The sequence below is a fragment of the Cetorhinus maximus genome, chromosome 3 (assembly GCF_964194155.1).
Source record: "Cetorhinus maximus chromosome 3, sCetMax3.hap1.1, whole genome shotgun sequence".
Taxonomy (NCBI): Eukaryota; Metazoa; Chordata; class Chondrichthyes; order Lamniformes; family Cetorhinidae; genus Cetorhinus; species Cetorhinus maximus.
In genome coordinates this window covers 129,686,419-129,702,992 of record NC_135881.1, presented here as the reverse complement: position 1 = coordinate 129,702,992, position 16,574 = coordinate 129,686,419, and the positions used below count along the sequence as shown (strand labels likewise).

General features: G+C 40.7%; 1 protein-coding gene across 1 annotated transcript in view; it reads right to left on the bottom strand.

Moving 5' to 3' along the window:
- Window positions 1-7,593: 7,593 nt before the first annotated feature.
- LOC144678901 (ubiquitin-conjugating enzyme E2 E1-like) overlaps window positions 7,594-16,574 on the bottom strand; it is an 84,444-nt gene continuing 75,463 nt past the window's right edge. Inside the window, exons 3-5 of the mRNA XM_078538962.1 lie at window positions 15,177-15,309; window positions 10,512-10,659; window positions 7,594-9,080 (exon numbers count right to left, since the gene is read on the bottom strand). Of these exons, the coding sequence (XP_078395088.1) occupies window positions 8,983-9,080; window positions 10,512-10,659; window positions 15,177-15,309 (379 nt within the window). The 3' untranslated portion in view covers window positions 7,594-8,982. The remainder of the gene's footprint in view (window positions 9,081-10,511; window positions 10,660-15,176; window positions 15,310-16,574) is intronic.

Below are 16,574 nucleotides of genomic sequence, written 5' to 3'. Positions count from 1 at the left end.
TGAAATGTATCCAAGGCTGCTAAGAAAAGTGTGGGAGGAAATAGTCAAGGCTCCAACCATCATTTTCCAATTCTCTCTGGTTATAGGCATTGTGCCAGAGGACTGCTAACATTGTACTGCTGTTTAAAAAGGGAAGAGAGAGATCAAATGGTTGCAGGCCAATGACCTCAGTGGTGGGCAAACTATTGTAAAAAATTCTGAGTGACAAGGTTAGTTGCCATTTAGAAAAGTGTGGATTTTCCTAGGACAGTCTGGATGGGTTTGTTAAAAGATCATGTCTGACTAGATTGTTTTTTCAGGGGTAGCAAGAAAGGTTGTTGAGGGTAGCACGTTTGATGTAGCAAGGCTTTTTGAGAAAGTCCCACCTGGCAGATTGGTCAGAAAAGTAGGAGCCCATTGGATCAAAGGGCAAGTGACAAGATAGATCCAAAATTGGCTCAGCCAAGGGTAACAGTTGACGTGTTTTTGTGACTGCTGATGGGGTCCTTCAGGGCTCAGTATTAAACTGATTTTCGTGGTGCATATATATCAATAATTTAGACTTAAATGTAGAGGTCATGATCATTAAGTTTGCAAATGATACAAAAATTGGTTGCATAGTTGTTAGCGAGGAAGAAGGCTAAAGAAATGAGCTGGTCAGGTGGGCAGAAATATAGCAAATGGAACTCTGTCCAGAGACATGTGAGGTAATGCAATTGGGGAGGGCAAACAAGGCCTGGGAATACGCAAAACAAGGGCAAGATGCTGAGAAGCGTAGGTAGAAACTTGGAGTGCATGTCCACAGATCCCATCAGATAGCAAGGTAGGTATCTCATTACAAGGAGATTCAGGTGGCATACAGGATACTTTTCTTTATTAGCCAAGGCATTAAATAGGAGATTATGTTAGAACTATATGAGACACTTGTTATGCCACAGCTAGAATACTGTGCAGTTATGATCACCACATTACAGGGGGGATGCAATTGTACTAGGGGTAGGTACAGAGATGACTGACCAGGATGTTGCCAGTAATGGAAAATCTTTGCTATCAGGAATAAATGGATAGGCTGGAATTGTTTTCTTTGGAATGGAGAAGGCAGAGGGAAAATTTAACGAACATTATGAGGGGCCTGAATAGTGGATAAGGAGGACCAATTTCAATTCGTGGAGAGGTCAATAATCGGGGGCATAGATTTAGAGTAATTGGCAGAAGGATTAGAGAGGAGTTGAAGAGAAATTCTTTCATCCAGAAGATGATGAGTATCAGAAACTCATTGCCCATAAAGGTGGTTGAGGCAGAGACATTTAAAAGAAACATTTGGAAATGCACTTGAAGTGCTCTAAACTACAAACCAAGAGCTGGAAAGTGGGATTAGGCTGGATGGTTTTGTTTTTGGCCAGCAGACAAATGAGCCAAATGGCCTCTTAGTTTGCTGTAAATTTCTATGATTCTCATATTCTATTTTCTCTATCATTTCTTGGTCCTTTGTTGATTTATAAAACACTTCCAAATCTCCAGGTTTACTAGTCTTTTTGGCAATATTTTAAGCCTCTTCTTTTAATCTAACACCATCCTTAATTTCTCTAATTAGTCTTGGTTTACCACTTTTCCAATGGAGTTTTTATCCTTCAAGGAAATGTACATTCATTGAGAATTATGAATTATTTCTTTAAATATTTGCCATTGTTCACATCTACTGTCACATCTTTTAATCTAATTTCCAAATCTACTTCAGCCACTTTGTTCCTTATACCTCTGTAATTGACTGTTTAAATTTAAGACTTACCCACATGACTTTAGAAATTAATATGAAATTCTAGCATGTTATGATCAATTCTTCCCGAGAGGATTCTTTACTATATGATTGCTAATTAACCCCACCTTATTACACAATAATCAAGAAACAATCAAGTCTTTCAAAAAACACAAGATGTTATACTGCATTTCAAAGTGTTGGTGAATATCAGTTTCTGATCATTATTTGATCAAATCACAGCTTTGATTGTTAGTCAGCCAATCATAGGTAACACCTTCCCCAGTAGGCAGCAGGGTGGAGGAGAGAAGTAAAAGTCATTGCAAAACACACCAACATAACATATAGTTGATTCGCAGAACTTGTGGGGCAAAGAAACAGATCACTTCCCATCTCTCAGCAACTGGTTGGGGAATAGTGGGTGATAATCTATTTAGAATCAGACATAATTGTAACTAACCCCACCCAATGGGTTAGGACAACTACACAAGTTAAAATTGTCTCTGAAAATCTATCACTCCCATTTGATTTCTGCCCTCTGCAACTGAGGGGATCACCCACCACTGCTGCGCCACTCAGTAAAACCTGGTATATAAGGTGAGCTGTGTTACAGGAGCATTAAATTTATTCTTCTGGAATGCTCCTGTAACTCCACAAAGAAAGTCTGGGCTATAGTCCAGGTTCTGATCCTTTCCCATCCAAGAAATCTTCCTGAAACTCCCCACCTGGAAAGCCAGCTGACCTGCAGCTGCTGACAGTCAACCAGCTATTTGTTTCAACCTGCTGAAGACTTGAGTATTAAAATAACCTGGGCCTCAATTTGATTGTCAGGGAGGGAGTTTGACATTTACCCTGTTCTCTACCAAATCTACTCCCAGTAAAACCTTCCAATCACCTTCTATGCATTATGGTTACCCACATTAAGTTTAAACACTACTAGTTCTAATGTTAAGGAGAATGCATAGATTACTTGGGAGGCAGGGAAAAGAAAACCTTTGGTAACCAGCTCAGGAAGGAACATAGACAAAAAAGTGGGAATAAGTTCTCTTCAGTTGTTAATTAAGAGTTAGATAGATGTACTTTGAGACAATGGGAAAGCTGTAGAGTAACAGAATTAAGGAAGGCTCTGAATGATATTTGCTTCTAAATATAAAATTAGATATATATTTCAAATTGTGAGCACTTTGAATGGTACAAAAGAAATTCAACACTTGGCCATTAACATTTTTCAGAACGTTAGTATCAGGGTCCTCCATTAAACAAGTCTGGTTAGGGCAATGGTCCACATTGGGTCTTCCTTATATGAATAGCATTTTGCTGGTGCTAATGTTAAAAGCTGATGTATTTCAACCCATTATTAAAAATGAAATGAAACTTAGAGCTCAAGTAATCAATACTATTAACAGTTGTGCAATGTAATTTTTAGAATTTCAAATATTCCAAATTAGGAGCTAAATCTACAGAAGCAAATAAAAATCCTGAAAATTAATGTCAACTGAATAGAAAAACAGGGTCTGAAAGGGAACATCTGTGAGAGCTCCCACGCTCTATACGCCATTTCTTCCATAACAGTTTTCAGATATTAAAAACAAAAAAACCAAATACATCTTTTCTGCAGCCAGGGATTCTAATTATTTCCATTCTATGCTTGAGGTTGGACTTTCATTTTCTGCTTGGTTTCCTCTGGTTTCATTTTGTGAGATTCCAAATAGCTCCAGGCAGACAACAGCTCTCAGAGAATCACTTGGGAATCATTTCAGAACCTGGGTGATCTTCAGCTGGTATAGACAATGAAAGTATTCAAGAGAGGTAATAGGGCAGCTCCAGCAAGTCTGGCTTTGGGTTCCTGAGATATTAATAATATAACTTATGTATACAAAAAATTACACAGATGGGCAAGTAAGCTTAGACTGACTCTCAGTGTGGAGATAAACATACTCGTGTTGATTTTTCCAATTCCAAAGCAATGAAAAAAATCCATTAATTGCATAATGTGCATTTAAAATATTAAGGTACTAAAAGGGTTCAGTCAAAGCACATTTATGATTAAAAAAAGTTTAAAGTCATGACCCATCTGGTGACTGCCTATAATTTGAGGGGTCAAATCTTATTGCCCTAATACAGCTTATTTACATTTCTGTAAATTTGTTTATTTCTCTTTCTATGGAAGGGTTGTATGTGATGGTTGGAAGCTTGAACTTGCGAATGAATCTCCGAAGAATTTTATAAACTTTGTGTCATTGTAGACATGGTTCCAACTGTGTCAGCAGTTAGTAATACCTCATATAAATGTTAAAACTACCACAGCTGAACAGAAACCTGATCATACCCAAAGCCGCAGACATGCACTTTCTAGCAGGGATTCCAAGATAACAAGCAGGTGCCAGACCCTGGCTGGTTTTCCTCTTACCCGTCACCTGCCTCATGAGGTATTAAGGCCTCCTGAGCACCAATTCGAATTGAACTTATAATTTTCTGATTTGTATGGCATAATGCTCCACCAGTTGCTGCATTTATGCATTAAGGCTAGACTGTTGGAGCAGCAGTGACTGGAAAACATACAATTCAACTTGACAAGCAATTCTAAAATCATACGGCAGAATCGTCCCAGATTTGCACTAAGTACGGTAGCAGGCGGGTAAAACAATGTTTTACCTGCCGGCTGCAATGGCGGCTTTTCACACTGTATCGTCCCAAACCCACTGCATTAGTTACGCATTTCCAGGAAACACACCCGTTTCCGCGGTGAGCAGGCTCTCATTCGCCTGCCATGCCATCACCTCGCCGCTTCATTACGCTAGGTGCCATATTTAAAGTCTAGCTGCGTGCACACATCTCAGTGCTTCCAGCCCTTGGCTACTACAGGGGAGATGTCCACAAGAGGCAAAAAGACTGCAGCCCCCAGGTTTAATGATATATCACTGGAACACCTTTTGAACGCCGTGGAGGCCTGACAGCGGCATCACCAATCCAGCATGGCAGGCAGTGACAGTGGTGGTCAGCGCCAATGCTCTGCAAAAGAGGAAAGCCACCCAGCGCCGCTACATGATGAATGATCTCATATGTTCTGGCAGGGTAACACTCTTCTCATTACTCACAACACACACTCAAAATCATCACACATCTACAGGGATCTCATACCTCAAGGGACAACACCACTAATTCGCGCACACATCCTCACATCTCCATCAGTCTGGTACCCTCTCGAGCTCGCATCCTCACCCTGTCCATGGCTCCGCTCACCACACAAACATTCCATGCAGTGCCATATGTCCTGCTCTCTCACTCCGCATCTGTTTCCATACAGGAGAAGCATGTTCACATCAGCAGGGAGAGATCCCAGACTGGCATGCCATCATGCTAACTGGTGAGGATGTGGACCCTGCCTGTGGCGATGGTGAGGTCAACGGTGAACACCCACCTGAGGATCTTGCACAACATACCTCTCTCAACGTGACTGCGAGTGCTCTCTCTCCTGCTTTTGACTCTGTTGCCATGCACTATTATCTCTACTTTGGTTCCCAGGAAGTTCTGCCAAGCAATCGACACCTCAACCAGCCAATCCCTCAGCTCCATCCATGTCCTTACTTCCACCAAGGGGACACCTCCTCCATTAAAGAGCTAGAAATAAGCAGCCTAGAAGACACGTCACGGCGCTTACCCACACCCTCCACCAGCGCAGACACACCCGCCTTGGAGGACCTAGATCTAGAGCAGGCTCGGGTTCACAATCTGGTGGTCACCGCACGGACATGTGTCCGCAGCAGAGGCGGCTTCAGCCAAGCTCCCCAGCACCCGGAGGATTGTTGGAGAAGAGGCAGCTCGGAGGCTCGAGTCAGATGATGAACCTCTGGACTCAACCTTCCAACTCATCGTGGAAAGTCAGCAGAAAGCGGGGAAACGAGTCAGGCTGGGGCCCTTGAGCACCCGAAGGGAGGAGGAGCGGCAACCGGACACTCCTGGTCATTCACCGAGGAATCTCAGAGGCTGTCCTCTCCCTCAAAGCCCCCTTTGCCTGAGAGTTCCTCACCCTTATCCTCTGTCACCATAGAGGGAGCAGCTGGTCCACAAGTGATTTTGGAGGGTAAAGCGTGCGTGGCAGGGCCTTTCGGAGTCTCATGCAAGCACTCACATACGTGAATTCTTCACGTATCACTGTCACCTCAATGTCCTGAGCATTTTGAATGCTACCTGCTGGGGTTTGCTTTCAGTTGCTCATCTGAGCTGACCTGCATCTCCACCCACCCACTGATTATAATCGCATGCAGCACCAGATCTCACCCACCACGACTGTTTCTTCACTTTCGATTTGGACAGCATAGTCTGGATTCACAATTTCGTCAGCTCCCCTGTCTTTTCCATTCCCCCCATCACCCGGCATCACCTTCCAACTTCCCTCGTGACCCACCAGCCACAACCCTTTTCCTTCGGGAACATTCAGGTGAACGTGCATGTTCCCTTCCTTCCCGAAAATCCCACCCCCATCCACATTCACCTCCCCAACATACTCCTTCCCACCCCCGGGGTCCATGTCTGCCTCCATATCACCACCAACCACCTTCGCCATCCCGCCTATCACTACCATTGAACCTTCACCTTCTCCCGCCTCACTCCGCCCTCAGTCATTCTCATCATCCCTTCATACCGCGCCCATCCTCAATTCGCTCCCCAGGAGGAAGACATGAGCCTATCAGACCCCTCCAGTGCACGTTCACCTGCACATCCCCCCCGCAACCTCTTTCTCTCCCCATCCCCCCCCACCAAAACCCAGAACTGCTTACTTACCACCACCCTGGACTCCACCCTCCCCCTTCCTCCAGCCTTACCTCTTCCTCCAGCGTTACTCCTTCCCCCTTCCTGACTCCCTCAGATACCCTTACAGCTTCCCCCTTCCCGATTCCTTCCTCACCCGCAGACTCCCTCTCATCTCCACACTCCTTCCTCCCCCTCTGCACTCCTTCCCTTACACCTACCTCCCTAGTTGCCATCTTCTCCCCCGTTACCCCTCCTTCCCCCGTAGTCTCTCCTCCCACTCCCAACTTCCCCCGACACCTTCATTCCCCAACCCCCCTCCCAACCTCAACCCTTGACACTTTCTTCTCCCAGCCGATCCCACCTCTACCACCCCCTCGGCCATCATCTGTTGAGAGTATCAACAGTGACTATCCAACTTTCATGAGCTGCTTCACAGCAAAGCCAAGTCCATGAGAATCCACCCAGCATGCCATGGCCGTTCTGCCAGTGTGTCATTGTTGTGGGGCTGAAGCATATTCTGCTCCTTGGATGTCCGTGATGTGAGCAAGGCCCTGATGGCTAAGTCCTGGCTTCTGCACGTCACACCTGTCAAGACGTGTTCTACAGTGGTGTGTTTCCCCACTGACGTGGGCAGTGCAGGGGGGGGGGGGAGAGAGAAGAGGGAGGAGAAGAGAGAGAGAGAGAGAGAGAGAGAGAGAAAAAGATTGGTGGGATGAGTCCGACAGGCTGTCCTTATAATGATATGCTGACGTATTACAATGAGTTTTCCAAAATCTGATGGCAGGGATCACTGCCTTCTCGCCATATTGTCCGCTCACGCCACCGAACACTCCTGACGCCAGTGGGCACGGATGATTCTGCCCACGGATGACTCTGGGAGAGAATTGGGGTGGGGACTCCGATTTGTTGGTCAGTTAGCTGCCCTCTTCACATTTACACTGAGCTGCATTAATCGTGTCAGCATACACCTCAATGCTCACTTCCAAACCTGAATCCATAAACTCTTAATCAGCTTTGGGATATGCACATTAATATTAAAGTGTGAAAAGTTATTTCGAACTAATACAGAAAACGCACCAATCCTTTACTTATACAACTAAAAGTCGCAGAAGCTCAATTATTTACTGTTTTGATTAGGTCTTTGTCAACTTAATGCACACAGTCATACAAAAACATCCTGTGATAGCAGGAACCCCACACTGCTTTGTACAAAAGCTATACATCCCCTCCATTGCCACAAACAGCTGACAAACCAAAATTAAGTAAAAACTATTGTGATTTTTCAACTATTGCTCATTAAATAAAGTTTCATGATCAGTGTTTTTAATTACAATGTGTGATTTCTGACAAACTGACATTTTAAATTTAACTTTCCAAAGAAAACTGTAGCAATTACAGTGGTTACAGACCAGTGGCTGTACAACTTTGGTAGAGATCAACATTCTTTGAATTTGTAAAAGGAAAGGGGCCAATGAAGTCTTAACAATAACTGATAGAACTTAAAAGTATTTCAAACAGCTCATCCTCGAGTCCTAATATTGTCTAAAGTTTTAACAAAACATCAAAATTAAGATGCAGTTTTTTTCTTTTTGCGAATTCTCTGCACCAAAAAAGCAGCCATAGATATTTTAATACAATACTCTCATCTGACTAAAGCATGACCACTGAGACAACTGTGTTTTGATACAGGTAATGTAGAATTTGAAACAATCAGGGGCTTAAAGCCCTCAATCAATTTGTTTTAAGGTTACATGTTTGATCATTTTGTAAATTTTAAGCAGGACCTAATGCTGTATAATATTAAAGTAAAAAAAAACTGCCCTATTACATAACCCACAAAATACATTGAATTGAGACTCTGAATTCAAATAAGGCAAAACAGTTACTTAAAAGGATTTTGGACTTCACTCCCACACTCCCTGCAAAATAAAACCTGTTCCCTGTAATTACAAATATTCTGCCAATTCATTCCTTATTCCCTGAATAAAGACAGTCTTGTTGTATCTCGTCATCATTCTACTCGGGTTTTAAAAAATGCTGGAAGTCTCTAACATGGCTTTCCCTTACATTTTTCAACAGTTTCAACCCCTGCAAGTTTGACTGGCATTACAAGCATTTTCAAACTTTGACCGTACACAGTGAACACAGACAACTAAAACTTAAACCAGCAAAGAGGTATCACTTAATATTTCAGTAACAAATCTGGGCCATGCATGACCCATCATTCATAATCTTCAACCTTTTCCATGTGAATTTCCTATCTACTGTCAGATATCAATAGTTTATTGTTCAAGCTACAACAACAAAGCTCATCAAGAGTTCTGACTAGACTTATGCAAATAAAAGACTGTTGCATTTAAAACCTGTTATAGGAATGCTTGTCCCATTCCCCTCCCCTCCCCTTCACCCCAACCCATTCCCCTTTTCAATTCAACAAGAAGCAGCTCATTTCCATCAGAGACAAATGTCGGTAGGACTGGTAACCATCCAGTTTATGTGGCGTATTTCTTGGTCCACTGTCTTGCTATTCTGTCATGTTCAGCCCTGTTAGTCATATACTGCGTGGCTATGCTCCCAACCAAAGGATCCGCTGCAATGAAACAGAAAGCATTGATTACCAGTTTACCGTAGGATAAGATATGAGTTATAACATTCCAACTTCTTTTCCCTCGTTCCCATCTGTCTTGCCACATTTCAGCCCTGAAGTAGCGGCTTGCAGCTGTGCAACTCTACATAACTGGCAATGAACATGTGACCATACTTCATTTACTGGCCTCACATTTGATTGCTAATGGCCTATTTAATTGTGTGACTAATCATAAGGTTCAATTGTGTCCTCATTAAATGTCCACAGGTGCCCGGTGGGCACCGCGGGAACTGGGGTGTTTTACCGACCCCTTTAATCACATTTTGGTTTAATGTTTGTAAGTTTCCATTAAACTTTGTCCTTGGTTTTACAGCTGACCTGACTTAGGGGCTGTGCTTGTTTTATCCCTTATTTTGTTAATTTAGTTTAATTGTTTAACTCCAAAAGAGTTAAATGTCCACAGCAATACACATCCACAGATACCACTGTGAAGTAACCCAGGGCAGAAATTTCAAATGATATTCTCCTCCTTTGCCAAAGGATACTGAGCCCATTGCAGTGCTCTCACAGCTTTCTCAGCAGAGATGGTAAATTTACATTGGCTAAATGTGATTGCGTAAATTAAATAAATGGCATAATATTCCACAAGTATAGTATATTCTATAGCTGAGTTTTTAATATTTACGTTTAAGACTCATTTAATGAAAATTGTCAACATTTTAAATAAGCTATAAATTCTAAGCAGATATGTCAATGTGATAAAATAATTTTTACAACTTGCTAATCAGATATTTACATGAACTCAATCCTTATTTTGTTGCAATACATTTTAACCATTTTCTTTTCCTTTCTGGAATCTCCCTCTAGTACAAGCCCCCACCCCCAATCAAGATTCAAAAGAGATCTGTTTTTCAGGTATCTGGCAATGCTATGCCTTGAATAAACCAGGACTTTTCAACTCTCCTTTTCTACCCATACCTGCTCTTTAGCAAAGAATGAGAATTCACTGTACAGAAAATCAGTTATGAACCTGCATATTGGCACCCTATGCACACAAAAAAACACTGCAGCACACTGCCCCACTCAGCTGCTCTGATAATCTATTGTTCAGTATTCACAAAAGCATAAACAGAACGATATGCTTCCATTTTTTCTTGATTAACTTTAAGATTAAGAAGTTAAAAACTTCCCCTCAAGAAATCAATAAGTGTGATAGAGTCTGGTAGAATTGACTGTGTATGCTACATGGAAGAAGTAACTCTGATCGTCCAAATGGGCTTTCCTCCAAGTGCCCAGCATCTATTGTCCTTGCGCGCTGCCGCCTCCATCCCTGCCACCCGGTCCCCAATATGGAATAACCCACAACCACTCATGACAAGGCTATAATTGGAACTGATCAGATCAGATGAGATTATAGACTATGAGTCCTCTTACCAGGATTGCAATCTGTTAGAAGAGAACAAATTGACAGAAGAACCTTGGAGATGGTCAGTGCTGGGCTCCAGTTATCCTTCAGAATATCCAGACAGATCACTCCTTGACTGTTGATATTGCAATGATAGATCCTTGTTCGGAAAGTCACCTGTCAATTTTAGTTAAAAATTAACTTGCATAGTTGAAAAATGAGAAAACCTGCTCCATTTAACATGCTCCCAATAATATAGTCCAGAAGCATACTCAAGCAAAGAACAGTAAAACAGTAGGCATATGTGCCTTAGATTATAAATAACTGAATTGACAGTAGTTAAGTGACAAAGGAATTCACACTTGATAATTTTCTTGTTAGTGGACATATCAATATTTTCCATTGTACTGTGAAATGATCACAGTCACAAATCAAAAGCAACCCTATTAAACGCAGCTAATCATTTATGATTTGATCATGCATAGAGCTATTCTGACAGCCTGTGAACCGATATGGGAAATTACACTACAAAGTGTGCTGTTATACATAACAACCCATTAACCACTCTTCAAAAATAACGCAGCACTCCTAAACACTAAATTGAAATGTCACTACAGTTTCTGTTTTGGGGATGTCAGTCCTATTTCCCTTTCATGATCACAACAGCCACTAAGCCTCTATCTTATTTTCCAAAGTTACAATAACATGCATTTAAAATACTTCAAGTTATTTTATAATTGACAGATTATAATGCATTCAAGTGGTGCAATGAAGCTTTGACATCATCCTCGCTATTTGTTCATTACAGAAGCCAGACATGAATAGTACAAGATGGAAATGGAACAATGTAAATCAACCTTTTAAGTTGTTCAGACATTTAGGAAAGCCCAGTTTTGGTTTCCAGCATCTAAATTTTGTAACTCCCAAAATGGTGAAATACCCCAGGCAATTTACACAAACATGGCTACACTACAAATTCCATCAATACTGAACAAAGATGCACTACACCCTTATTACAACAGCACTTGGGAAACAGTCAATCCTAGGCAGCATTATAATGAAGATCTCATTTACTGAGACTGACATTATCATATGCTGTTCCCTCAAGAGCAGTGTTTAAATTTAGTGCCTTGTTTCAAATTGTGAATTAAATTTGATACTAGGATATTTATTCTGATCCTAGTGCACTTTTAAAAAAAAACTTGCTGAGCCCATAATCTTCAGAACATGTTCAAATCAGAGTAATTTCATAAAAAATAAAAATGGGCTTTATAGCAGTGATAAGCTTTAAACCATTTTAAGCATCACAATCAGGTTTCAATTGTTAGAATCACCCTATTTGATTTTCGTGATGGGGAAGTGGAGCAGGGGGAGGCACCAATGAAACTTTAGAACACATGCATCAATAAAACAATAGTAACCACATTGCTTTTTCATTACTTCCATGTTGGACAGTATCTCGTCACTTGTGCTCCTACATTCACTCAATTTTAGTCAGAAAATAGATGTGATATTAAAAGTGTCGTTCAAATGTTTGAAAAAAGTTGCAAACGTAGGAAAATAAAGCTCAGATTTTTAATTTAAAATATGAATTTTACTGTTTAGTTTTCTTTATAATATAATTTTATAGCCCAGCAATGTATTCTCACCTACACCAAGTTTTCACAAAACTGCCAGAAACAGCAATGAAACTACTGAATGCCTGATGACAAGTGTCCATACATCTGCAGAAACCAGCCACAGCTTCCAGGCCAAATCATGGTGAACAGCCTCTATCTGCTCAGCAACAGAGTTGGAAGACCAGCTGAACTTGAGCTTAAGTTACAACAAATGATTCAAGCCAGGAGGTGTCAGAAACTCTCAAGAAGCCGCTCCGTTTACCAGCAGCTCAACACTTTTATTAGCTGCAGAGTTTTTCATTTTCAGAGACCAAATCAAATGCAAGATTTAATTCCTCACACAACGTCAATCCAATTTACATCCAAAAGCCATTTCAGTCTTTACTGATGTTTTTTCAAAGTGCAAAGTACATGTCAAACATTTTGTTATTACCCTTGTACAGGCTTCAGTGCAATCCTTCATGGCAGCAATTCAGAACCATTTAGAAATATATCCATACATCAGTCAGATACAGCAAAAAGCAAATGCAATCAAAACACAACACTGTATACAATCAATATAGTTTCATGTGTCAACATTTACATATTAGTAGTGGCAGTGCAATATCAACTACCAAAGTAGAGCATGGGATATTTTTCAATTACATTATATCCTCTCATTCTCATCCTCTCATACCCCATTAAATGGAGTAGAAAACGACAACATCTGGGGGGACTCTGGAGAGTAGAATATCTTGAACAGTAACTGTGCACATAAGGCAAGATTTTGATTAAAAGTGAAAATTTTCCAAACCTCTAAATAAGCTCACACAATGGCCTAGTGGGTGAAGGGTCCATCTGAAACAACACTATGTCATAGAGATTGTGAACGTTGTAAACTCTACCTACAATCTATGCCGTGTCAACTGATGTTAGTTAGCCAGCACATTAGTACAAATAATAAAATTAATCTTGTGCCTTTTGATGGGTGAGCCAGGGGTGGGGGGGACGGGGGTGACGGGACGGAAACAAATGTGAGCAAGAAAAAAAAAACTTAGCCAGAGTTCCCACTTGTCCAACTTGTTGAAATGTGAGAGAAAAATGTATCAGGCTTGGCTGTGATGTCCTCTCAGAATCAATGAGTTTTTGGGCATTCACTACTTAAGACTTCCACATGGTCAATGACCAGTTGGTCGTGACAGAGAAGAATGCCCAGTATACACTGAATCATACCACGGTGAGCGAGTGTCTTCATGACAGGAGGGGGAAGTAGCAAAGGAAAAGCAAGAAAATTACTGAACTGTGGAAACTTCATTTTATCACAGTTACTTTTTCATGTAGTTGTAACTACAGGAATTTAGTCAAAGGATTACAGGTATGTGTGTTTACCTGGACCTGAAATGAGGCTAAACAAATGTTAACTAGTGAGTCTTAAAAGGTTTAAACCCCTGTTCCAAATTAATGATACTTGGATATTGGAAAACAGAGGTAAATTTTGAAATTTTACCAAGCTACCAACCTTTGCAAAGTTTGGGATAATACCAATTGGCTTGCAACAGGACATAAATAAGCTAATAGAATGGGCAGACTAGTGGCAGATGGAATTTAATATAGATAAGTGGGAGGTGATACATTTTGGCAGAGGCAATATAGACTTAATGGCATAGCTCTGAAGAGTGTGCAGGGACCTGCGGATTCAGGTGCTTAGATCTTTGAAGGCAGCAGGACATGTTGAGAGAATAATTAGAAAGGCACATCGGATCCTGGGCTTCATAAATAACGGAATACAAAAGCAGGGAAGTTATGGTGAACTTTTATAAATCTCTGGTTAGGCCACATTAGAGTATTGCATCCAGTTCTGGTCATCACACTTTAGGAAGGATGTGAGGGGTCTTTGAGATTTGCCAGAAGGGTTCCAGGGATGAAGGATTTTAGCTTTAATTTAAACTGGAGAAGCTGGGGCTGTTCTCCTGGGAGCAAAAGGAGCTCGAGGGTAAATTTGTTGGAGGTACAAGATTATGACAGGTTTAGATAAGGTAGACAAAGAAAAACCATTCCCATTAGCTGATGGTACAAGGACTGAGACACCGTTCTAGGATTTTGGGCAGGAAATACTTGGGGGGAGGGGGGGTGCGGTTGAGGGATGTGAGGAAGAACTTTTTTTTCCAGCAAGTGGTAATAGCCTAGAACTCACAACCCGTGAGGGTGTTGGAAGCGCAGACTATCAAATATTTCAAAAGAAAATTGGATGGACACTTGGGAGAAATAAACTTGCAGGGCTATGGGGATAGTTTGGGAGAACGGGACTAAGTGGATTGCTCTACAGAGACATGGACTCGATGGGTTGAATGACCTCCTCTGTGCCGTAATGACTATGATTTTAACCTTAGTGCTGGTCATTAGTCATTCTTTTCGCATGATGCAACGTGCCTGTTACAATAAAACAAAAAAATAAACAAGCAGTCTTGACAAAGAAAAAGTTCCATTCTTCCTAAAAATAAAAGTTGACTTTAATCTAATATTCTTTGAAGAAGGGAGGATTGGTATTCAGAGCTATAATAAATGCCAAATATGTAGAGTAATTGTGGATGTGAAGGAAGAAGAGAGGTTAGACAGAGCCCTCAAATATCAAGAGTGAACACTACATCCATTTTTAATACTACAAAGTATTCTGAAGCAAAGCACTAAGAAATCCAGGAATGCTAGTGCTGTACCAATAACACACTAAAACCTTATTCCTCTACTAGTTCCCTTGGAGGAGAGCAGAGTCCTCTTTTGCTAAAAGAAACCGAGGTAAGCAGCCCCATTGCTGGTGCCTTCTATATATACTATTTAAGTTCATCTGTATCACCCAGTCAGCAGTGGCATATGCTGTTCCAAGCTGGCACTAGCAAAATCTCAACACTTATGAATCACATTTAAAACACTCAATGAGAAGTGGTTCCTTTGGCACCTATAGTTCCTACAGCTTTCAGAAACAATCACAGGCCAACTTTAAACTATGATGGCAACAAGTTATAAATAAACTAATAGTATTGTTAAATTATAAACAGAACTCAGAAATATGAAGCACTGTATGAAAAAAAGTCCCCCTACCTTGGGTGGTTTAAAAGGATATTCTGCTGAAAATACGATGTCAAGGAAGAACACACCACCTTCATAAACTGACCCAGGGGGCCCCAGGATCGTTGACCTCCATTCATAAACATTATCGCCTTTTGGTCCAGCACTGAAAAGTGTTTTTAAAAGGAAATTGTAATAAAAAAGATTATTAATATTGAAGATAAATTACAAACATACAGAGGTAGTTAGAACATGCATTAACAAGATATCATTGGTTATTTTTATTTTGCATGAACAGGAGTCACTCAATTCCTTATGACTTGAGCATATGCAGATCTAAAGTTTCTCCCTCTCAAGGCAATCCAGTATACTTCTAGGCTTAATGACCAACTCTACAAATTGCATTTTTATATTCCCAGAATGAAAGGACAACGTCATTCACAAAAAAAATTGATCATCTAAGTCTATACTTGTCTCATTAATCTTCAATGATGTTCTTAACCAGATATTCATGCAGCTTTTTCTTTAAAAGTCGTTAATGAGATGAAGTTACTAGTCCGGAGGGATTGATCTATTAATTGTATTTTGTATTACAGCTTCCCATTCTGTAATCATATAAATTAAGCATCTTACATTATCCTCACTAATGAGCATTCTAACCCTTAGATTAAAACTGATGAGTCAAGACATGACTGGGATCTCAGAACCACCAAAATATCAAGTAGTCATGCTTCAGCCAGTGCTGGAGAATCATAGCAAAGTCTTGACATGATGGCATGTATCATTAGATCACATAGATCTAAAATTGTTTAAAATCTGCTTTTGGACTCTGGATCCCTACTCCAAAATGGATGGTGGGTCTGTGAAAGCACAGAAGAAAAACTGATACACAAAAACAAAATCATATCTAAAGTTGTCAGAATATTGAAAATGAGCAAACAAAGAAACCCAAGAGCATACATTGCAATTCTTATTTAGTTGCTTGTTGTACAGATAATTACAATAATAAAGCTATTCCTGACGTCTGAGGAGCTCCATTATTAGAATCATATGGTTTTAGCACCATGGTGTGCGAGCTGAAAATTGAACGACTGGCCGATGGAGACCAAAATTCTTTCTTAATCTTTTTTCCAAAATTAGGACTTGAATTCTTGTGTCTCTTCACAATTTAATCGAAAGGTTCACCATTGTCATTCTTCTCTGAACACTTTTCCAACACACCCTTGCCTTCTTCACAAGATCACTATGGATGCCCAGCCCATCTCAACTTATTCTTCCAGAAAGATCCTGAAGTGTCCCTCCACAACATCCAATTTTTAAAGTAATTCCAAGTCTCTACACAGGGGTTTTATTCATAAAGTCAATGGCTAAAAGCTTCTGGAAAATGTAGAGATAGTCTCACCTATGCAGTTTACAGAGTGCTTAGCCAAT